The sequence below is a fragment of the Notolepis coatsorum genome (genome assembly GCF_963971535.1).
Source record: "Notolepis coatsorum genome assembly, chromosome: 18".
Taxonomy (NCBI): Eukaryota; Metazoa; Chordata; class Actinopteri; order Aulopiformes; family Paralepididae; genus Notolepis; species Notolepis coatsorum.
The window spans coordinates 92958451-92984484 of NC_140182.1; the positions used below are offsets into that span (position 1 = coordinate 92958451).

Below are 26034 nucleotides of genomic sequence, written 5' to 3' on the forward strand. Positions count from 1 at the left end.
CAATAACTTTATGCTCCTCAAGCCGATACCGATAACCGATATTTATTGTATTATAATTTAATTATATAATAATTATAATGAATGTATATATATTTTTTTGGATCAAATTATTATAATTTTTTGAGTATTTATAAGCTCCGACGTCATCGGTACTGCTATCGGTACTCGAGGAATTTAAACGTTGCAAACTAATCTTGTTGGCCGTTTTCTATATCTCTCCTGCCTCAGTGTCTCTGCCTGCGCGAGGAGCGGGCTGTGCTCACACACACACTCACTCACACACACACACACGGGTGCTGCCGAGTACAGACAGCTCTGCTCTCATCATGGCGGACAGAACGAAACGTTCAAAAGTCTGGGTCTATTTTACTAAAGTCGATGCTGACAACGCTCGTTGCCACAAGTGCAACAAGACATTTGCCAGTAATGTATAAGCGCTGGTACTTGTCAATGTGGCTGGCGGGGGAACTAACGTTAGCTCCGAGTAGAATAATGGCTGACAATCCGGAAGTAAATAAACTAATGAGAGCTTCCGATTGGTGGTAAGAAGAAGAGGTGGGTGCAAGCGGTGGGACGTAATTGGCAGATTGACTGTCTGCCCCCGAATGTAACGTGACTACGTCACAGCCAAGAAAGGGAGCGCTGGATTTGTGAAAAACTCCCTGTTCCTAAACCACACGCTATCAGTCGTACCACAGTACTGGCAAAACGGGAGGAGGCTATAATAAAAACAAGCGCCCTTCATCCAAATCCACCCACACCGGATTTCTTTTAACCAAAAAATGTATTATATATTATCGGAGCTATCAATAACGTTATCGTTTATCGGGATGACGTCGGGATGACGTCATAATTGCTGATATCGGCCCGATAATTATCGGCCCGATAATTATCGTGCATCCCTAGTTACCACTTCCAGTTTGAAATCGTCTTTGTGGACGCCTAGGTTCTTGTAGTATGCTACTATGTGTTCTACCACTTCCAGTTTGAAATTGTCTTTGTGGACGCCTAGGTTCTTGTAGTATGCTACTATGTGTTCTACCCCATACTGCCCTGAGTGGGAGGGTAGTTTGTTTACCAGTGTTGTGGCTATGTTTGTGAAGAAAGTGTTTAAGTAATTGGCTACATCCAGTTTGTCTGTGATGAGCGTGTTGTCCGTCTTTATGTTTATGTTTGAGAACCTGGTTTTGAGTTTTTTACTACAGCCTAGTTGATTATTGAGTAATTTCCAAAGTTCACGTGGTTTATTTTTGTTTTCCTCAGTTTTGTCATTGATGAATTTTTTTTAGCAGTTTTTATCATGGAGTTTACGTCATTTCTTAGTCCGTTTCTTTCTAGTTTGAGTTCAGTCACGTGGGCTTGGAGTTCACTGCTCGTGCTTTTGGTAAGCTTTGACTGACTTTTACGAAACTCAGAGCATTTTTTGTCTCTGGTTTTCATAGCGGTCAGTATTTCAGTGTGCATCCACGGCTCAGTGCGATTTTTTACTCTGGTGGTTCTTAGGGGGGCCATGTTGTTTAGTATTGTTGAGAATTTGGTTTTGAAGCCAAGCCAGGTTTCTTCAACCAGTGTACCATTGAGCTCATCTGACCAGTCCAGGCTCTCCAGTTCAAGGTTAAAGGCCTCGCTAGAGTAGGTTTTGAGGTCTCTAGATGTGACTGTTTTGTGACAGCCAGCCTTGCACGGAGTAATAATAATACATTTAATTTGTAACACATCCTACATTCCTGAGAGTCTCAGAGTGCTACAGAGTTAAAAAGAATAAAATACAAATAGATATAAAAAAATAACACATAGCATAACAACATATGAATAAGACATAAAACTAATAAAAGGCCTTTCTAAAAAGGTAGGTCTTGAGTCTTTGAGGAGGTAGGCTGTGCCGGAGCGGAGTGAGCGTGAGGAGGACTGGGGGGTGCGGAGTTCCTTGAGGTAGGCAGGCAGGGGCACCACCGTGTACACACTGGTGAGTGAGGAGGGAGACCTTGTACGCAATCCTGTGTGTTCATATAGTTCTCTTTCTTTCATTGGTAACCATTTTCAAAAGAGAATGTCTCTTCTGTGCAGTGGTGGAGTAGGCTAGCCTAGCAAGCCAGAAACAATCTTGCATTATTTCTTCACGCAAGATTTCTTTCTGGCTTGCAAGGCTATAGAGTAGGTAATACATTGGAAAAACACTAGTTGTTTACTAGATCCAGTAATAACCAAAGTATTACATTTGAGCTGCCTCTGCGTCCTGTAAGATAAGAGAATCCTTTATTAATCCCCTTGGGGAAATTCAGGTGTCAAAGCAGTATTGGGGGGTGGGGGATGCATAGCTTCACAATACAAATACAATATAGTAATATGAAAGTACAAACGCAAGATAGTCCAGTGATATGAGTCTCTAGTGCAAAGAATCAAGATAGTCGGTACGGTGATGTGAGTCTCTAGTTCTCAAGTCCCGAGTTGTGACCGTGATAACTCTGGCAGCAGAACCGGCCGCTCCGGCCCAGGTGGTTTGTGGTGTGTCGGGGGGACGAGTCTTAGGCTGAACATGCTCTTCATTCTGGCTAGCTCCTCAGCGGGGGTGAGAGGGGTTCTCCAGGATGGCTTCTAGCTTTTTCATCATCCTCCTCTCAGCCACCACCTCTAGGTTATCTAGCTCACCACCCACTACTGAGCTAGCCTTCTTCACCAGCTTGTTCAGCTTGCTGGAGTCCCTCGAGTACTGCTTGTCTCTGCGTCCTGTACTGCCTGTTTCTGGTTCTGCGTCCTGTACTGTCTGGTTCTGCGTCCTGTACTGCCTGTCTCTGGTTCTGCGTCCTGTACTGCCTGTCTCTGGTTCTGCGTCCTGTACTGCCTGTCTCTGGTTCTGCATCCTGTACTGTCGGTCTCTGGTTCTGCATCCTGTACCGCCTGTCTCTGGTTCTGCGTCTTGTACTGTCTGTCTCTGGTTCTGCGTCCTGTACCGTCTCTGGTTCTGCATCCTGTACTGTCTGTCTCTGGTTCTGCATCCTGTACTGTCTCTCTGGTTCTGCGTCCTGTACTGTCTGTCTCTGGTTCTGCGTCCTGAACTGCCTGTCTCTGGTTCTGCGTCTTGTATTGACTGTCTCTGGTTCCATTTCCTCTCTTTGGATTTGGAACCAAGTTACTAACTACTGTATCTTTGCTCCCCGGTAGCACTGTTCTCCGGTAACACTGTTCTCACCTTCGCACACTCAAACTCCTCTGTTAGACTAGTTAGTGGTAGCTGGAAGCTTGTACAATGCCACACTAGTAATACACGGAGGAACTCCTAGCCATTTCCTAATGTACAAATTAACCAATCTTGTCATATATTGACAATGGCCACATCAATTAAGGGAATAAAACCAAACTGCAAACACCATAACTTCAATTTGCCTGGAAGCCCTGACTTCTCTATCCTTCCTATCCCCTCTACAACATCTTTCCTAAATTGCTCTATCTGTTCGCTATCATTCAACTCCTCATTATATCACCTACCCAAACTTTTTACTGGCTTGTCCCTTATAGATGGAATCTCCTCCTAATCTATGTAGATTGAACCTTCGCTCTATTACCGTCCCTCTGGTCAATGAAATGCTTCTCGATTTACTAGTCTTAATCTTCATCCTAGCCCACTTGAGATTATCATTTAACTTCTCTAGTAACCTTTTTGTACAAGGCACTGTCCTGGTCACTAATGTCATCCATGTAAGCCCTAATTGGTGGGAGGCGCAGCCCGCCCTGCAGTCTCTCCCCACCTACCACCCATTTGAGCCTCTAATAATTACTTCCATTGTTGAATGCTAGTGGGGAAATAGTACACCCTGCCAAAATGCCATGCTGTTGTAAAATCTGTAGTACTAAAGCACATTATAATATCTTGGAAGTATGCTTTTACAATCACCCCTGGCACTCTAAAGAAATCAAACACTCCAAATAAGGCTATGCAGTACCGAACCGAACGCATTTACCAGGTCTAAAAATACCACATGTAAATCTCTTTTCTCTACTTTGGCTGATTGAATCTGGTGCCATATTATGCTTGTGTGTTCTACGCATCCGCCAAACCCTTACCCGAAACTGACTTAACACTCTTTCTCATTGGGAATTAGGATTCCTCCTGCTCTATACTAAGCTCTTGGTATAACCTGTTTATTTAACAAATTGTAAAGCGCTTTGTATTAAAAAAAAAAAAAAACGCTATATAAATGCAGCCAATTACCAACAAAAAAAAATTCTACCTGTCGCTGGACTTCAACAGACTGACTTCTCAAGAAGTACTGATCAATGTGGCAAACCCGCACTCCCTCTACCAAGCACTTCTTCCTTCCCTGATGAGTTTTACACAAGGACAGATCTGGAGCTTCTCTCCCTCTACCGCTCCACCCCTGCCCTCCATTGATGCATTCATCCTACTCATAGTGCTGTTCTCTATGGTTCTAGTTCTCATCCAAGAATAGTCTTGTCCATGGTCTGTAACCGTGTAATCTGCACGTGAGTCGTCTTCCGCCCCTGCTCTCGCAGACTAGGGTTATTTTTCCTGTATTTGTCGTAGCTTTTTTGTGTGCAGCCAGCAACACTGTTTACAGTCTGCACCACCGCTGTAATAGGGTGCTAACCCATGCCAGCCCCGATGGGGTCTATTCCCTCCTGTCAGCTCTTTTCAAGCAGTCACATGGACCTTCCCTTGTTTTCAGCTGCTCTAGTCACAGCAGTCACCAGCTAGGCTAGATCTGAATTTCTAATAAAACACAAGATACTTGTGCCCTAATGATAAGGATAAATGCTCAATGAAGAAACCCAATCCCCTTGCCACACATCTATGCTACTCAGTTTAAAGGGATATTTCACGTTAGTAGAAGTTGTCAAAAATCAGCAGTCTTACTTCTACAAGTAAGCTAGCGGCCACTGCTGCCCCTGCTGTCTGCTGTCAACACCACCCTTCCTGCCAGGTGTTCAGTGCGTAAAGATACACAGCACACACAGTAAAAGATCGGTTTGGCCGCGTTGATCATTCAGTACCTACAACAAATCTACCGGATCTTCTTATTTCTTTCAAAGACACGTCAAATGTCAAAACAAATACATACCCTTGACTCAGAATTGTCTGTTCTTTTTTCTTTTTCTATCTGCACAGAAGTAGTTTGTTTACTTTAGAAGTGTAATATTTAGACTAGGTCCCAAAAATGAAAAGTGAATGAGGAGCCTTGACACCTGGGCCCCGTTCCCCGTACCTGGATAACTGAGTTAGCCGGATAACTTTCGGTGAAGTCTGACTTAAGCCGGACTTTCCCATTCCCCGAAGCTGGATTGTCTAAATCACCATGACAACAGATCAAAAAGTTTGAGCCTGGTCGAGAGCAGGGTTTAAGTTCAAGTTAGCCGGATGAACCATAGCCACGCCCCCGCAAAGAAGTGACAGCCCGTTTCCTGAAATTATTCCCACAGTCTACGATCTGCATTATACCATTCTGAATTACGTTTTTGTGCTCCATTCTTCCAGAGGGGGCTTTTGAAATGTAAAATAGACCCAAAATGCTGATACTAAATTCACTTTGTCCTAAATAATGCACGTTATATTATACCGTGGCGCTCGCTCGGTGCGATGTACACATTATGTGGTTATTTTAACAACGCGCAGCATTGCAAATGTGAATCCCGCGGGGATATCCTTAATGATTGAAACCTATCGCTCGTTTGGCTCTGATTCCTTTCATATTCTCCGCTGTGGATGAGGAGCGAGGAAGGAGAGGAGCGCCTGGATTTTGTTTCATTCAAGCATAAAATTGAAGTGTCTATGCGTGGATTGTGGATTTTGTGTGATATTGTAACTGGGATTAAAATGTCTGAGATGCGCTGTTTGACGGATTTGAGAAATTGAATGAGCCGTTGACGTCACATTAATGAATGAGAATAAAGAGATAAAACTTCATTCAAAATAAAGAATATTCTAAACACGGGTCTCTCGTTCATTAATGTATAAACAATGAATTTATCCCATCTGGCACAGTGGCGCAGCGGTAGTGCACAATCCTGCCAACCGGGCGACCGGTGTTCGAAACCCCGTGTTTCCAATATAATTTTTTGGAATATAATATTAATGATTATACGCAGAAGTAGCCTAGTTTTAAGTTAAAATATTATAAATCTACATGCATTGATGATGTCATTCTTTATATAGCTCTCAACGTGCACCAAATTGAATTATTCCTACATTGCAAAAAGAAGGAAAAGACTGTGGGATTCGAACCCGGGCCGCCTGTGTGAAAGTCAAAAGCAGACACCGTTACACCACAGTGTAGATAAGTAAAAGATCCACCATACATCAATCAATGGGTAAGAGAGCCGTGTCCTTATTCCGTATAACAGTTTAACTAATTATTTTCGCTAGCAAGATCTCATTTGATTATCCATTCCATAAACCTACTGCCAGCAGGCAAGTTTAAAGAAATATAATCTGATTGATTGGGGTAATGAGGGACTTAAAATTAGCCTATAGATAACGCATTTAACTTGTCGGCGAGGCGATTGAGCCGTAATGCAATCTGTTAATAAAGTTTTAAATCAATTAATCAATCAATGCCGTTAAAAGATCAGGATCTCTGCTATCGATACGTGATGGCTTTTCAACTGAAGCGGCCGCGCGCACTTATCCTGGGTCTCAAGTCTGGTTCTAGTTAACGAGACTGAATCCACCTTCGAGGAACATGAAAATCCCGGCTTCAAACATCGGGTTAACTGAAGCTGGATAATGGCCCTCTTGATCGACTTAGTTGAACCAGGTACGGGGAATAGGGCCCTGGGAGGAATGGTGGTGTTGACAGGATGACAGGGACAGCTTTGTTTACTTGTTTATTGCACTGTCGCTCTATTGGTTGGACTCTTATTATTATTATTACTTGTATTATGCACATCGTTGCGGGCGAGACCCCCCGCATTTCACTGTATACCTGTATGCCGTGACAAATAAAACTCTTGTATCTTGAAAAAAAGAAAAAAAAAAAAAAGCAGTGGTCGCTAGCTTACTTGGAGATTACCTTACATAGAGATAAGACTGCTGATACTTGACTAGTTCTACTAAAGCTGAATATCAGAGAGACAAGACTATAGTGATGATGTCACCAAGAGACAAATCCCAGAGCTCCTCCATAGAAAGTGAATAATTGAACTACTTAGTCAAGTCAAGTCACTGTAGCCAATGGTGATTTTACTGGGTTATGGGTAAATTTTGTTCATAGCTGTAAGCCCTACATTTAAATAAAACTCACTTGGATGTAATGGTTCAAACACAAATTATTTGAGCCCACAAATTCAGTCAGTAATTGATTGTCAATGGACCAACTAATCATAAATTCTAGATGCTCTAATTTCTAGCATAGGGAGACAGTTGTCTCGTATATTGACCGAACTGTCCAAGATAATTGTAAAAAACAAATTAAGGTTGGATTTAACGCGTTGGCGGCCGCACTCTTTCATCTGTTTCTCCAGGACTACGACACTTTGGCAAGGCGGAGGCTTCGGTGGAGGAGGTGGTGGCCTACCTGGAGGAGGCGTACTGCGGCCAGATCTCTGTGGAGACCATCCAGCTGACCAGCTTGGAGGAGAGAGAATGGCTTGCAGATAGGTTTGAGGAGATCAAGAAAGAGACCATCTCCCCTGACGATAGGAGGCAGCTGGCCAAGCTCATGTTGGAGTCCCAGGTAGGTGGGTAGGGTATTTGCAGCATGAGCCATTTTCACAGCAGACATTTTGACTTGACAACGTGTGTAACGTTATTCCAACAAAAGTCACCTAGCATTACAGATATTATAATTATATGTATATAAAAAAATAATCATCCGAATCCTTAATAATACATTTTATTTGGTGGCGCCTTAAAAAATAAAACGGGAAGTATAAAAAACAGTGAAGTTAAAATAACAAACAAACAAACAGCAGGGGGTATAGGACAGTGACGGAGGTTATAGTGAATATGCAAGTTTGAACAGATGGGTTTTCAGTTGTGATTTGAATGATGAGAGTGAGTCAGACTGTCGGCTATGTGGGGGCAGGGAGTTTCAGAGTCTGGGAGCCGAGCAGCTGAACGCTCTGGCACCCATGGTGCTGAGGCATGAGCTGGGGATGGAAAGGAGTCCAGTAGATGATGAGCGAAGGGTGCGGGAGGGGGTGTATTCCTGGAGGAGGTCAGTGATGTAGATGGGGGCTAGATTGTGGAGGGCTTTGAAGGTGAGTAGGAGGTTTTTGAAATCGATCCGGTAGTGCACAGGGAGCCAATGTAGTTGAATGAGGACGGGGGTGATGTGGTCGGATCAAGTCAAGTCAAGTCAAGAGTTTTAATTGTCACGGCATACAGGTATACAATGAAATGCGGGTGGTCTTGCCCGCAACGATGTGCAATACAGTGGTACAACATATAATAGAATCAAAAAATAAAAAACAACATTGTGCAGTAAACAGGTAACAGGTAACATGGAGTGACATCTCGGTATCTGTACATAGTTATTTACAGAGCATATGGGACATGCTAGTTAGCTTTGGTAGTGCAATACACTGTTCCTGTTATTCTAATTTAAAGTGTCCTTTCCTTTTGGCCATAAGTGTGCGTGTGTGCGACATGAGTGTGTGCCCGCTCATGTTAAAGTGTTAAGTGGCTGCTCGTGTGTGAGCGTGCACAGCGTGCGTGTCGTGTGTGTGTTCATGTGTGCTTGTGTGTGGATAGTTCAATGTTCTGAGCACTCAATGTTCATTGTTCAGGGCTCTGATGGCCTGGGGGAAGAAGCTGAGCCTAAGCCGCTCTGTCCTAGTAGCTGGGGTTCGCAGGCGTCTGCCTGACCTCAGCAGCTGGAACAGGCTGTTATTGGGGTGGTGAGGGTCTTTCATTATCCTGCAGGCTCTGGATTTGCACCTCTTGTTGTATAGAACCTGTATGAACCTGTATGAGTTGGTGCGGGTGATGATCCTGGCAGCAGAGTTTTGGATGATTTGTACTTGTAGTCTGTTGAGGAGTTTGGTGGGAAGGCCGTAAGGAGAGCGTTACAATAGTCGATCCGGGATCGAATGAGAGGGTGGGGTCGAGGATGACACAGAGGTTGCGGACTAGGGGGGAAGGGGTGATGGTGAAATCATTGATGGTAAGTGTGATGGGTCCGGATCTGCCGAGGGTGGTTTTTGTGCAGATGATGAAGGGTTCTGTCTTGTCACTGTTTAGTTTGAGAAGGTTATGAGTCATCCAGGTTTGAAGTTCGGAGATGCAGGACTCAATGTGACTGAGGGGAAGGATTGTGTACTGATGTATATTTGGGTGTAATCAGCGTAACAATGGAAGTTGAGGTTGTGTTTACGAATGATGTGACCAAGGGGGAGAATGTAGCAGATGAAGAGCAGGGGGCCGAGGACTGAGCCTTGGGGGACCCCCTGTGTGACTGAGGAGGGGGAAGAGGTGTGGCCGGAGAGGGAGATGAATTGATGTCTGTCAGTGAGATAGGAGGAAAACCAGTCAAGTGCTGTGCCCTCAACACCCAGTTCGTGCAGCCTTTGGAGGAGGATGGAGTGACGCATTATTGTATAGAACTACTACACACTATTGTGACGAATCTGGTGGGGACCAGACTCGCCACGGTTCAAATACAAACAAATTCAAAAGGTCCACACAAGAGCAATATCAATCAATACGAATATTTTTTTAATTAAAGGGAAAATTCCAGTTTGATAAGCAAGAGAATGGTCATAGACAGTCCGATGGTCAAAAACACAAAACGGGCTCGCAGACATAAAAATGGATTGTTCAATACTCAGGGTAGTCGTCCAGTCCAGGGTCAATACACAAGGGGGAATCTCAGCCAGTCCAGGGTCCAGTACACAAAGAACACCTACGCGCTTTCTCCTCACCTCTCACTACCTCTCACCGTCACAACTCTGAATGCTCAATCTCTCTCTCTCAATAACACAACTCCTACACAGCTCAACCTACTCCTCTCTATCCTATGATTTGAAATCTTTATTTCGAACATGTAAATAAATACAAACAATATAAAATCAAAACAAATCATTGATCTCAAGAAAAAAAAGAAAAAAAAAGCTTTAGCACCACATTCAGACGTTTCACTCCACATATTGAAATGCAGTGTCTTCTCATGGTAGTGCGTACACTAAGAACTTTTAAATGTAGTTCTCCCCTCAGATTATAACCCCCCTCTCTATCAAAGAACAGTCCTTGAATTTTTCCTGGAAGTACATTACCTTTTGCTTTATACATTAATTGTGCCGTTTGAAATTCCACAAGATCATTTAACTTTAATGTTTTTGACTTTAAAAATAATATGTTTGTGTGATCACGATATCCTCCAATGTGAACTATCCTTATGGCCCTTTTTTGGAGTATAAAAAGTGGTTGTAGTGTAGAATTATAAGTGTTTCCCCAGACTTCAGTGCAGTAATTTAAATATGGTACAACTAGTGAACAGTAGAGAATGTAGAGTGATTTTTTTTCCAGAATGTGCTTTACTTTACTCATGACTGAAATGCTTCTTGACAGTTTAGTTTGGACATGTTTTATGTGAGGTTTCCAACAGATGTTATGGTCTATTATTACACCTAGGAATTAATCACATCATTTATTTTAACTTGTACTTGAGTATTTAATCTACAGTTTCCAGATAACATAATTTTAGTTTTGCTCAAATTCAATGATAATTTGTTTCTATCAAACCATTCTTTACATTTCTTCATTTCAGATGTGATGACCTAAAACCTGCTAAATATTCTTACCAGAACAAAAAAGATTAGTGTCATCCGCAAATAAAATATATTTAAACTTTATCGCATTAATTTTGATTAATTAACTACAGAAAGAATTAAAAGTAAAAAAAATTTGATGCATTTAATCGCATCATGATTTCTCTTTATTGTGTAAGAATGTTACCTTTCAAAGGAGACCAGACTAAGTATAAAGTATAATAAATCGCAAATAACTTTTTTTCTTAGTCTGGTTTGTTCATAAAAAAAATTAAATAAGAGAAATTGAGATCAATCAAGTTTTTTTTTTCCAATGGTCAACTGTTCTGGAATGTACGTGAAAGCACTGCGTTTTACTTTTACCTTGAAAGTGCTTGAGTTTACAAAAGGTCCTTTGCGCTATAATATATATATATTATTCCTAAAATTGCTGCACTTTGTTAAAAATTGCATTGATCTGTTGGTCTTTGTAGTAGCTAATACAGGATTTTGCTGCTTAAATGTATGTATAATGTATATTCATTGATTCACTCGTATACCAAAATCCATTTTAATTGAAACATTTTGCTTTTCGCATCAAATATTGATATGCGATTAAAATGTGATTAATTTCGATTAATTAACTATTAAGTCTCAAATTAATTCGATTAAATGTTTTAATCGAGTCCCACCACTAATTTAAATATTAGATACTTTACATATATCGTTTATGTACAAGATGAACAATTATGGACCCAACACTGACCCCTGGGTCACCCCCCACAAGCAATGTCCAAACAAATTGTTGCCTTTTATTTAGATAGCTTCTCACACTCACCCAATCCAATACTACCCCCCTGATCCCATATCGTTCTAATTTCCTGATTAATATATCATGATTGATAGTATCGAACCCTTTTTTGAGATCAATGAATACTCCAGCTACATGTTTTTTTTATCTATGGAATTTGTGATTTTTTTTGTATTTTATTATTTTTTAAACAAACACATAAACAAACATGACAACACACGATAAGATATACAAGCATTAGTTGTCAGTGCACATCCAATGAAATCACATTTTAGTTAATTGTCTTATATAGGATATACCCCTAATACCTGTTATCTAAAAACCTACACACATATGCTCCAGCTCGAACCCCCCCCTCCCGGACCCCACCTTGGGTAGTACCTCCATTATCCCTCGCACCTAACCAGACACTACCATTATAAGCTAGCTTTTATTCTCTCCACCACTTCTAACCACGTTGACATTTTGGATTCATTGAGACCCAGAATTCTTGCTGTAGATATTTCTTGATAAATCACATCGAGATATGTAAGAAACCAAACTTTCCGGCACATTTTTTCCGGTTGAAACCAGCGTGATGCGATCAGCTTTTTAGCTACTGTGATACCCGATAAAACCAATCTCTTTAGCTGTGGATTTACTGCAAACTCAAAAACATCATTCAATAGTAATACCGAGGGGTGTACAGGTATATTCCAAGATACGAGTTTTGATAATTGTTGGGTCACATCTTTCCAGAATGTCTTAACTGGTGGGCAGTCCCAATACATGTGCATAAATGTCCCTTCGTCCCCATTTGTACATTGGGAGCATTTGGAGTCTTGTTTAAGACCCATTCTGCTCAGTCTTATAGGAGTCAAGTATGTCCTGTGAATATAGTTAAGATTGATTTGTTGATGGTCCGGGTTCCTTGATGTAAGTCGGACATTTGCCCAGGCTCCTTGCCAATCAAAGTCATTTTCCAGGTCTGGTATATCCCTCCTCCAGGCAGAGTCTAGTTGGAGGGTTTCATACGAGGACGTTAGTAATTGATGATAAAAATCTGAAACAAAACCTCTCGATGTCTCTCTTTCATAGAAGAATTTGTGGTATCTGTGGTGTTCAATTGGTATGTCTAATGGAACACCGTGACACTTCAAACATAGCCGTAACTGTATGTAAAAAAGCCATGTGGACTTGGTGAGATAAAATTTTTTGCATATTTCTCCATAACTACAAAAACCCTTTTTGTTAAAAACATCCCCTAATGAGTGTATGCCTTGCTCTTCCCATATAGGGAATCTTATAGGTCGTTTTTCAATTAAGAGTGCATTGTTATTGAATAAGGGAGTATGATTGTGCCATTTATGTGGGTTAGGATTTTTTTTTGTGTTTCACGCCGAATTTGTGATTATTTTTTTTCAATGAGTTCTATTAACACTTTCAGCGCCACGCCTGGTTTTCCGTTTTACCGCTTGAATGCCACCATCGGCGCCAATGTTAACGTTAATATCGCCTAATCTATGTTTAAAATTATGGCTATGTGTCTAATCTGCCCATCGCATTATCAAAGACTATTTTCCAGTCAGTGCTGTGAAGGCAGATTGTTTTTTTATCGCGTCGTTGCTGTTTCAGAGCAGTTAGAAAAGCCCCCGTTTTGATATAAAAAACAGCTCATTCTGGAGCATTCTATGAAAATCGTCTTTTAGTGGAATATTCCACAACGTTGATATTCGTCTGCCTTTTTATGAATCGTTTTCAAATAAACGCTAGATGATCAATATTATACGTGCACGCACGCACATTACGGCCGCGCACTGATAATCGCTCCGTTGATTTCCTCACGGACTTTTACAGTGAAACCGAAAGAAGACATTTCACAAAACAGCTTATAACTTCATCAAACTTACTCTGATTATCCTACCACTGATAACATAGAGTCCTTACCTGACATCAGATGGTATCCAACTGGTATATTCCAATTCCTGATCACCATTCGAAAAAATCGATACGTGTATGGATCCAACGCGATACAGTAGAACTCCATGATCCGCGGGGCTCTGAGGCTCCAGAATGAACTCTAGTAACCCCGGCTGGATCAGTGAACTGGAAAATGTGGAGTACCGGATTTTTTTCCCCATTCATTTTCATTGAGTCCATTCCAAAATCACTTATGTCATCTGGGAGACGACAGGGGGCGCTTTTTTCCACAGTGGAAAAAAGGCATGCAACCACCTAAAAAAAAAACGAGAAATCTCGTGAGTGGCACTCAAAGTGTTAATGCTAGTGACGTTGACTGGTTTGATCTGAATCCATTGCTTGTTTTTATTGGGAAACCATGTACCTGAAAGTATAATGACAATAAAGATAATTAATTTGTTCATTCAAGATGCCATAATCAGTCCCATACCATTAATGTCTTAATTTCATTTTGCAAATCTTAGGAATTCGACCATTTCCTTGCCACCAAGTTTGCAACTGTGAAACGCTATGGAGGAGAGGGGGCGGAGAGCATGATGGGATTCTTCTACGAGTTGTTCCACCATTCGGCCCACAGCGGAGTGACGGACGTCATAATCGGCATGCCCCACAGAGGCAGACTCAACCTCCTGACGGGGCTCCTGGAGTTCCCACCCGAGGTCAGACAGACAACCTTGAACATTTGAACAATACCCAGTGTTTCAGATCAGTGCATTTACAGCTTCAGTCCCATGGACCAGCCATACATGATGCAGGTAGCATGACTAGAAGATGCGAGTCCAGTGTTAATGAACTCGTCAACGGAAAAGTTACACATCGGTTGTTTATGTTCTGTCTTTGAATAAGGGCTTCAGGAGTGTGTTAGGCCTGTGTAAGATTCTTGTATTTAGAGAAATGTTAGTTGGGTGGAGGGAGGGTTTAAATCTTCCAGTCCTGTACGACTCTGAACTCTGTTGCCTATACTCCATTTATACCTACCTACTGCTTTCACTGTCTACAACTGCCCTACACTGTAATCATAGTAATCATAATAATCTTAACTACCCACCTCATACTATAGTCTACATACTCTGTATAGCATGTACAACAGTGCTGTATACCACATATTTACATATTTACCACATATATACATATCTACTGAATATCTGTCTGAATATACCCGCATATAATCCTTCTATATACCTACTTATACACCCACATATAACCCATATAACTCTGTATGATAGCATGTACAACAGTGCTGTATGTACCACATATTTACATTTATATATTTACCACATGTCCACTGAATATACCTGTATATAATCCTTATATATACCTACTTATACACCTGCATATAACTCTTTATGATAGCATGTACAATAATGCTGTATATCGGCAGTTCTCAAACTACGGGTCGCAACCCAAAGTGGGGTCGCAGGTAGGTGACAGTCGGGTCGCGCATTGGCAACAAAAAAAAAACTCTGATCGAGTTTTCCACCCGGCGGCTGTGTGTATTTGCCACGTCTCGCCCCTTCATCAATGGAGGCCGACACGTATTCCAATACACATCTCACTACACCCTGCGCATTTATAATCGCGGGAGGGGGGTCTGGTCTTTTTTGTGTAACCTGGACTCTCAATGGATAGGTTTGTTGTCAGAAGCGTTGCTGGTTGGCCGCGATGAAATGGGCTCTGCGCATAACCAGCTGCTATACCACACTGAAGTGAGGTGGCAAGAGTATTCGCCTTTGTTAACTCTGAGAAGAAGCGCAGATTTTCCTTGCAGACAAAAACAACACATTGGCAGAGAAATGTGCTGAGAATGAGCTGGAATCTCCGTTAGTGGCGCTCCAGGATAATCAGCAGAGATTTGGGGGTATTTACTCAGCTTGATGGCTTGTTGTAGGAACAGAATGCAGGAGGCGCTCAATGATCTTTCGTGTGACGAGCTACTGAAAGTCAAGTTCACTGGACTCGCAAAGTTCTGGATATCAGTCCGGAACGAGTACCCAGTGTTGTGTAATGCTGCGCTGATAAAGCGTGTCCCCTTCGCATCAACATAATATATTATCTCTGTGAGGGGCGGATTTTCAGAGTAGAAGCGGATCTCTGCCAAAGCGCACGTGAGCGCATTTTCTTCATGTTCTGGCAACATATTTTGGCTAAATATGCCTCGTTTTATAAATGTGTATACAGAAACAATTCCATTGCTTTTGTTGATAATATTCATTCATTTCATTGATAACATAGTGCTGTAATTTCATTTTCGAAACGTGTGCTTTTATTTTGATATTCCTTATTTCCACATTAAAATTATGCAATACATTAAGTGTGGGGTCGCCAAAAGAATTCCTAAATAAAATGGGGTCGTGGTATAAAAGAGTTTGAGAACCCCTGCTGTATATACACTACCGTTCAAAAGTTTGGGGTCACTTCAAAATGTCCTTATTTCTTAAAGAAAAGCACTGTTTTTTTTCAATGAAGATAACATTAAATGAATCTGAAATACACTCTATACATTGTTAATGTGGTAAATGACTATTCTAGCTGCAAACATCTGGTTTTTAATGGAATATCTACATAGGTGTATAGAGGCCCATTTCCAGCAACCATCACTCCAGTGTTCTAATGGTACATTGTGTTTGCTAATCACGTTAGAAAGATAATGGATCATTCGGAAAAACCTTGAAAACCCTTGTGCAATTACGTTAGCACAGCTGAAAACGGGTTTGCTGGTTAGAGAAGCTATAAAACTGGCCTTCCTTTGAGCTAGTTGAGTATCTGGAGCATCCTATTTGTGGGTTCGATTATACTCTCAAAATGGCCAGAAAAAGAGAACTTTCATATGAAACTCGACAGTCTATTCTTGTTCTTAGAAATTAAGGCTATTCCATGTGAGAAATTGCCAAGAAACTGAACATTTCCTACAACAGTGTGTACTACTCCCTTCAGAGAACAGCACAAACAGGCTCTGATCAGAGTAGAAAGAGAAGTGGCAGGCCCCAGTGCACAACTGAGCAAGAAGACAAGTACAGTAGAGTTTCTAGTTTGAGAAATAAACGCCTCACAGGTCCTGAAGACCTGAACTGGCAGCTTCATTAAATGGTACCCGCAAAACGCCAGTGTCAACGTCTACAGTGAAGAGGCGACTCCGGGATGCTGGCCTTCTAGGCAGAGGGGAAAAGAAAAAGCCATATCGGAGACTGGCCAATAAAAGGAAAAGATTAATATGGGCAAAAGAACACAGACATTGGACAGAGGAAGATTGGAAAAAAGTGTTATGGACAGACTGATCGAAGTTTGAGGTGTTTGGATCACACAGAAGAACATTTGTGAGATGCAGAACAAGTGAAAAGATGCTGGAAGAGTGCCTGACACCATCTGTCAAGCATGGTGGAGGTAATGTGATGGTCTGGGGCTGCTTTGGTGCTGGTAAAGTGGTAGATTTGTACAAGATAAAAGGGATTTTGAATAAGGAAGGCTATCACTCAATTTTGCAACACCATGCCATACCCTGTGGACTGTATATATACAGTATATCTATCCACACCTGTCTGTACATACCTGTACATAATTATTTTACATATCTGTAGATACTATATCTGTACACATCCCTTACCTACTCTTACTAGTTACACCGCTGGCCAGTATGACTTAGTACCATACTGTCTTTATACCTGTATCACTGTACATATTAATATCATAACTCTGTACATACATCTGATTAGCACTACACTCAGTAGTACTAATTTATATATTTTATACTTCGTTTAATCACCTGTACATTATATATTACCATCACACTTTACTGTCACATTTGCACTCTGGTTCGATGCCAAACTTATTTTCGTTGTACTGTGCTGTATGATGACAATACATTTGAATCTAATCTAATGTTCTCTCTGGTTGTCTCTTTCTCCAGCTCATGTTCCGTAAGATACGTGGCCTCAGTGAGTTCCCGGAGAACTCCCCCGCCATCGGCGATGTCCTCTCCCACCTCACGTCCTCCGTGAAGCTGGACTTTGGAGCAGAACAGCCGCTTCACGTGACCATGCTGCCCAACCCGTCTCACCTGGAGGCCATTAACCCCGTGACCCAGGGCAAGGCCCGCGCCCGGCAGCAGCTCCGGCAGGAAGGGGACTACTCGCCTGACGAGAGTGCCCAGCCAGGGGACAGAGTCATCTGTCTGCAGGTACTGAACACATGGGCACAGAGTCACCTGTCTGCAGGTACTGAACACATGGGGACAGTCACCTGTCTGCAGGTACTGAACACATGGGGACAGAGTCACCTGTCTGCAGGTACTGAACACATGGGGACAGAGTCACCCGTCTGCAGGTACTGAACACATGGGCACAGAGTCACCCGTCTGCAGGTACTGAACACATGGGCACAGAGTCACCCGTCTGCAGGTACTGAACACATTCCCACTTGGCTCTCCTCAAGCCCTTTAGTACCCTTTATTCGCCAACGTCATCACAAAGACGTGCATGCCGTGCATTATGGGTAATCTATAGGAGATGTATGCCAGCGATAGTGGGCTCAAACCATTGAATTTGAACTGTTAAAAACTAAAATGATTATTGCATGGTCATGCATTTCAATATATGAAGAAAAAAAACGACTAACCTTCGTACTTCGTCTTTTACTATTATGCACTTTGCTACTAAGGAATCTACTTTGCCTATACTACTACCTACTATGCTAATATACCATATATATACACTACTACCTACTATGCTAATATACCATATATATATAATACACTACTACCTACTATGCTAATATACCATATAAATACTACTACCTACTATGCTAATATACCATATATATACACTACTACCTACTATGCTAATATACCATATATATATATAATACACTACTACCTACTATGCTAATATACCATATATATACTACTACCTACTATGCTAATATACCATATAAATACTACTACCTACTATGCTAATATACCATATATATACTACTACCTACTATGCTAATATACCATATATATACTACTACCTACTATGCTAATATACTACTATGCACTCAACTCGACTGTAGCACTCTTTGACGAACAATCTTACTGACCCTTAGTTGCCAGAGTTGTGTCCTTCCTGCTGACTTGTGGTACAGTACTTGTAAGTTGCTTTGGAGCATCAGCTAAATTACTAAATGTAAAAATGGTCCACAGTCATAATCGATAATATGATACAGCCACTTATAACCGCTATAATATTCAACATTCCTTATTCATTGCATATGGGTCTGGAAATTGGTTACCTTTTCAAAAAAGTAGGTTCTGTAGTTAAGATACATGTGGATTCCTATGAACGTGATTATTTACAAACTGGTCTATAGCTAAGAACAAGATGTTAGGAAATGCAGAGAACACTTAAATGATTGGAAAAAATATCAAGATAGTTGCATCTCCAAGCTTGACGGGGAATAATTCTCAAAAGTAACCTTTCTCCCTCCACAGGTCCATGGTGATGGTTCATTCCCTGGTCAAGGGATTGTTCCAGAAACCTTCACTATTGCAAACCTCCCCCACTACAGAGTTGGAGGGAGCATTCACCTCATTGTGAACAACCAAGTGGGTTATACCACTCCATCTGAGAGAGCGAGATCCTCCTTGTATTGCAGTGATGTTGGTAAGACGTTTACTTTGGGAATGTACAGATTCACAATAGCCCCTTTTACACAGGAGAGTGTAAAGGAGATAATGTTTGTTGAGTGGAGGGATGGAATGAAGAAGAGGGGAATGAAGATAAATATCGACAAGACGAAGGTAATGATAACAGGGAGTGAAGGAGAGAGGATTCAGTCAGGAAGATACCCATGTGGAGTCTGTGGAAGAGGAGTTGGGAGTAAGCTCTGTGCTGTGTATAGAATGTGACAAATGGTGTCACCAAAGATGTTCAGGTTTGGAAAATCTGAGGGGAGTGAGGGATTTTAGATGCCCCACGTGTGAGAGGGAGGAGGTAGTTGGAGATGGTGGTCTAGTGGTTGGAGGAGAGGTGCTGGAGGAGGTGAAGCAGTTTTGCTATCTGGGAGATGTGATGGACTGTGAGGCGGGAGTGGCGGCTGGCTTGGAGGAAGTGGTGGGAAATTAGGCTACTGTTGAATCCACGGTTGATCCGGCATCAAGCCACCAGCAAAGGTAGTCACATTTCTGGGGTGGGTTCACCTCAGTGTCTGTGTAAATGGGACTGCCGGAATTTCAGGACAGGGATGTCATGTTTTGATGATGTGGTTAATTCTGTGGGGGTTAGCTTGTAAGTAATATCATAACCACAACTATTTTCATAAGTGAAGCTTTGCCCCATGCCACCATCCCCACACCACCAACCTGCTGGAATATTGCTCCGTCCAGCTATCAGTTCCTGCATGAAAGATAGGATAGAACAAAGGCTATATCATAATTTTTTTTATCCACTTTTTCTCCTATTTTTCTTGTATTTTCTTAGTCGTTATGCCAATTCCCCCCTCCCCTTCCTGGTCGTTGCGCGCATTTGCCCCCCACTTGCCGGTCTAGGGAGCCCTGAAGTCTATCGCATGCTTCCTCCGATACATAGGAGACAGCCAGCAGCCTCTTTTCACCTGGCAGCGAGGACTCTCATTGGGTGAGTGTAACACGTGGGAGGGCACACTACCTCACCCAGATCCCTTCCTCGCTGTGCAGGCGCCCTGACCGACCTGTAGGTGTCGCTGTTTACAACGACCAGATTACCACCCACCGGCTTCCCTCCTGCTGAGACTGCCAATTGTGTCAGTATGACGACCGGCCAAGCCGGAGGCACCGCTGACAGCTGGATTCGATACCAGTGTCTCTGCGGTGGTAGACACACTTAGTCCGCTGCGCTTGGGTAAATGGGTCACAGTACATCAACTGGCTGCCCTGGACTCTACACCAGTCTTGAGACAAAACAGCAACACTGCATGATCTACATCAGGATAAAGCCATTTTTGGGACATGGAAACGTAGACAACATGACATAACTGTCTTGACAGTTAAGACGGAGCCTACCTGCGATTAGTAGCCTACATACATATACAAGGGCAGGAGTAATGCCTGGCACGCACTAGAAGATATTCCAAATCCTAACCAATATTGAAATGATGACCCCACACATAACGTCATATTTCACAGATTTGTGTTTCATTCGTTAGAATGCACACATTAGACGATTTTGACAAAACTGAGTACCATGCACTTGAAGATTACACTTGCGTCCCGACTCTCTAAACCTATAATGTTGCAAGCATTGCCAGGCTTAACATTGCCACCGCAACCTGCCAAATTGCAGGTAGAATTCTGCTGAGAAAGTGGTTTTAATAGTAATTTTTGGAAAGTTGTCATTTGAGAGAAAAGAGAGAAAACGAAAAAGGCATGCAATTTGGTGGTTTCTCTCCACCAAGAGATGTGGTCAGGTGATCACCATATCTTACCTCATAAAGTACACCGTCTTGTACCCAAACCTTTTTCAACAAAACAACTGTACATCATAGGTTGCTTATGTAAAGGAGGGTGATGACAGGTGATTTAACCTCATCTGTCGCTTTGTTAGTTTGCTGCAAAATGTGTCCCCTTGGCGCATATGGAAAATGGCGCTAACCAGTGGGCGGCTGGCATAACTACATTTCCTATTTGTGTCACAGGTAAGATGGTGGGCTCTGCTGTGATCCATGTAAACGGCGACAATGCTGAAGATGTGCTGAGGGCCACGCGGCTAGCGGTAGAGTACCAGCGGCGTTTCAGGAAAGATGTCGTCTTGGACCTGCTGTGCTACCGCCAGTGGGGCCACAACGAGCTGGACGAGCCTTTCTTCACCAACCCTGCTATGTACAAGATCATCCGGTCAGTCAAGTTCTTTTAATGCTCTTTTGTATTCCATTATGTAGTATGAACAAATAAACACGCTGACGAATGGTTTTAGGGCTTGGAAATGTAGCCCTAATGCAGTTCCCCTGTATAAATAACCAATGAACTGTAATATAAAATAGAAGGGTGAGTGCAAATCTCTGCAACACACCTACTTTTTATATCCAAATGAGCTTCATTCTACAGTGTTGTCCGGTCTGAAACAGAAAACGTACACATATACTCAGCCTATTCCTCTGGGTCAGGGCTCTATGTTACATGTGCTCCTAAATGAAAAAGAATTAGGAGTACACAAAGACATTTAGGAGCACAGTGAAAATTGTTTGAGTAATAACAATGTATTGCATACATATTTATACTGCGCTACATAATATGTATATTATATTAGATCGTCACCAACGGCATACGTTGTGGAGTAACGTTACACACATATGTTGTGATCGAAGTGAAGTCATGGTTGGATCACAGCAGGATTGATATCATATAGCCCTTACCTTCACTAGGATGTACCCCAAAAAGAATATTCCAATTATCTGATCACGAGTCCCAGTATTGGTGTCGATCGTGTCGCCAACATAATCCGCCACACATCATGCATCGGGAGCATTTCATGCTTCTCAATCCGATCCGGGACAACCGCTCCACTTGCCTGACAAAGAAAAGTCCGACCGGAGACTTTTGATCGACGCACAGGCCAAGATATAATGTTTCAAAGGGTGCTCGATACTGCCACCTGGGTGGATGCGGCTGGTATTACATCAAATAAAATAATGTATAACTAATTTAATCTATTGAACTGTAGTTGCATTCAACAGGATGTTATTCCTCTGACTTTTTAGTCCTGTCATCTGGTCTTTCAGAAGACCAGCGCGCGCACACACACACACACACACACACACAAAGGGCTCCTCCCGACGGCTCCCTCCCCGCTTGCCCCCACCCTTTTTAGTCAGATCAGCTCTCTCTCTGTGTGTGTGTGTGTGTGTGTGTGTATTAGCAAGGTTAGCTAGCCTTAGCTCCGTGGCTAACGCTAGTTTACCCCGAATTAAATGAATGACTGACTAGGTTGCAAAGCATTGAAGTAGTTTTCACTGCACATAGAAACAGTCAAACAGCGGGAGCATTTCGGGAGCATATGCACCAAAACCCAGGCAATTTCGCGCCCTTAAGCCAAGGAATCAAATAGTCTGCCATGGCTGCGTGCGGGGAGCTAAAGTTATTGTTTTAAAATGCGCAACTGTCAAAAACATGGCAGTGATAAGAGGAATCGATAGTCACGGAGGCATGCGATTCCAGGAATCGGACAATTAGGAACCGGCTCCCAACGGTAACCGGTTTTCGATTCCCATCCCTACCTATAGTCCATTCATGCTGAGTGAATCAGTTCCCCCAGCCACATTTCGGGGGTCCTGGCGCTCAACGCATGGCGAGATAACCCGACTATCCTCGGGGCTGGCGCTGATTGAGTTAAACTACATAGGGAATATTCATTAACACATTGGTTGCCAATCACTGATTTACACGTTTGTGACGGCCAACGGTTGAGTGCCATCCATTCTCCGCCACCACTTTGATTCATCCTAAACCGTCCTCTGCCAGCTCTATTTGTCTATGGAGATGTTCACCTTCTTTGCAGGGCTATAACTTTTTAAATTGTATTGCTAAATTGACATTACTATGGCCCATTCAACATCAATTATCTATCGTTCAGGATGTAGGAACGTTTTACTTTTTCATTCACACATTCATACTAAAATACCGTCCAGAGTATAAATATGTTTTGATCGTTTTCTGCTGTATTTCATAGAACGTGAGTTATAGCCATAAATGCATATATTAGATGATCAAATGCAGTTTGATACCGATTAACGTTATATAAAAAAGGTCACATGTACATGATCCTAAACGTCATGACTGGTCATCTGCTGGTGACCGGAGGGGGGGGGGGGGGTCGTTTATAATGCAACGGAAGAAACCCAGTGTCAAATGACTATAGTACTGTATCCATAGCTATAATATAGAATATGGTTATAGCTTTACAAACAAGGTGACCGTTTACATGGGGTTAATGCAGTGCTTCTCAAACTTTTTCTGTCAGGCCCCCCTTTGGCGGACCAAAATAGTCATGAAATGGGCCATGTTTAAATTTATTGAAATAACACCAATATCGTGACCTTTCAAATTGGCCCTATATTTTGTTTTCAGAGCTGTCATGGATGAAAAGCCAGCTTCACACAGATACTGTATGTGGTGCTGAATGGTATCAACACCTTAACTGCTGCATCATGAGATACTTGGTGGGCCATGAGATGAGATACTTGGTACTCAGCACCACACTCTGAAACTAGCTCTCTAGGTGGTATCAGATGAGATTTCAAAGAGTTCTTCCAAGAGTTTGGATGGAGATGTGTCAGGAAGCTTTGTCTCAATGTTGTCTGTAAAGTTTTTTTTTTATCCAGAGTAACTTGGTGATCCTTTTCTGTGTTTTATTAAATAATGATTTTCAGATTTTGAGAAATGGTATTTTCATGGAGAACAGTGCAGCTGCAACAGATAGCACTTTAGTGATAATTTTCTGGGGATTTTCTCTTTTTTTTTTAATAAATCTCAAGGCCCCCCCTGTCATGCCTCTGCGCCCCCCCTGGGGGGCGCGCCCCCCACTTTGAGAAACACTGGGTTAATGGGTGGCATGAGGCGCCAATGAGGAGTAAGAGGCGTGGCACTGGAAGTGTTAACTAAAAATATTAGCTAGACTCAAACTTCACAAAATTGTATTCCATTCCTACTTTAAACATTGACTAAGTGTATTTGTGAAATGTACGGTACTTCATAAAACCTTACAACTAAATTCACGGATAACAAATAACCTTATTCAAAATACTTGTCAAGTGTTCAGGGCCCCAGCATTGAACAAACATTTTTCAATATACAAAATTCAAACAATACTAAAGTGCCTTCAATGACCCATTGGCATGTGTGCGCGCCGTCTGTAACTTAGAACGTGACAATCGTCATTTTCTAAAAATGCTGCGGTATGCCGCTATGCACACTCATACTATATAAAATATAATATACGATATAAAATACTAAAATCAGTTAGAAATACTAATTACATTCATGCTACATAACGTTTAGCTTTAGGAGGTACTTTGTACTTTTCACAGTGTACTGACCTGAAAAACATAGGTATCACGGAATGAAGACGCAAACCGTTGTTTCTCTTTCCAAAATTCCTCTGAGGAGCGGGCGGAACCTTAGGGAACCTGGCGCAACACCACCTGGACTAATCTGTTCCGCTCTTCTCATCCCTAATAAACTAAAGCTTCTTCTCACAATAAATGTGAAATTAATTACTTATGTTCTCACTTTGAATACTTAAATGTTTACCTTGTTAACAGCTGGCAAAATAAAGTATTCTACAATGCTTATAATAATAATAATAATAATATATAAACAATTGCAAAAAATAAACACAAAATATTCACATATTCTTGAGGGTACTACACACACTGGCCACAATGAAACATAAAGAGGTCTAAATCAGGCATTCCAGTGTCTCAATAAGTGAACTATAATAGAAGATGAAGGGTAACTTTCTCTGATCAGATTTTCGTTATCATGGTTAAATGAGCAAATCAATGTTCCCAGCATACTCTTCTGCCATATATTGTCCTCGCATTGAACAGGAACATGCAACAGAACGCACAATGCAATGGCAACTCACACAAGTCCAGATTGATTGATTGATTGATTGAAAACTTTATTAACAGATTGCAGAATGGGTACAATACAGTACAGCTCAATACACACTTGTTAACTCTTTGGACGCCAGACCCGATGATAGTCGTGTTATCTCGCCGACCGTTCAGCGCCAGACCCGAGTATAGTCGGGTTTTCATCGTTATTTCTTTTATTCGATATTTCCATTCATTACAGGCACACTGTGTTAACATGGGGAATCATCCTGAGAATGCCAAAGTGCAATACCGGCCGCATCCACCCAGGTGGCAGTATCGAGCACCCTTTGAAACATATCTTGGCCTGTGCGTCGATCAAATGTCTCCGGTACTTGGACTCGCGATCAGAAAATTGGAATATTCTTTTTGGGGTACATCCTAGTGAAGGTAAGGACCATATAATATCAATCCTGCTGTGATCCAACCATGACTTCACCTAGATCGCAACATGTGTGTGTAACGTTACTCCACAACGTATGCCGTTGGTGACGATCAAATTGAGTTAAGGGGATGCAGACCAGAGAAAGACTTTCGTCTTATTTAGATCAGGGTCCCCCATTTTCAATTCATAATGACATTAATGACATACGCAACATACAGATATATATCTTGACATTTCTGACATACATGTCTGGTATACAGTACTGTTACATTTGTGACATACAAGATATGCAAATATACAGTACTGTTATCCTAACAGAAAATATATACATACGAAGGGGAGGGAACTGTACATTAGGAGGGGGTGGGTGGGTGGGAGGGGGGGTTTGTACATTTACGGGGGCCATACAGATATATATCATGACATTAAGGACCCCCTCGAAAACGAGATAGCATATCTCAAGCGGTTTATCCTTCAAATAAATTTCAATTTATGACAATACATGACATACGTCATGAAACAACAGGAGACATGACAACGGAGTGCAGCGGGAGAGTCAAATGTTCCTTTATTAATC

The 26034-nt window shown here is 41.9% G+C and overlaps 1 protein-coding gene across 1 annotated transcript in view; it reads left to right on the forward strand.

The window, feature by feature from the left end:
• dhtkd1 (dehydrogenase E1 and transketolase domain containing 1) overlaps positions 1 to 26034 on the forward strand; it is a 57595-nt gene that overhangs the window by 2922 nt on the left and 28639 nt on the right. The window contains exons 3-7 of the mRNA XM_084334984.1: positions 7477 to 7688; positions 13936 to 14130; positions 17376 to 17645; positions 18936 to 19107; positions 21116 to 21314. Of these exons, the coding sequence (XP_084191110.1) occupies positions 7477 to 7688; positions 13936 to 14130; positions 17376 to 17645; positions 18936 to 19107; positions 21116 to 21314 (1048 nt within the window). The remainder of the gene's footprint in view (positions 1 to 7476; positions 7689 to 13935; positions 14131 to 17375; positions 17646 to 18935; positions 19108 to 21115; positions 21315 to 26034) is intronic.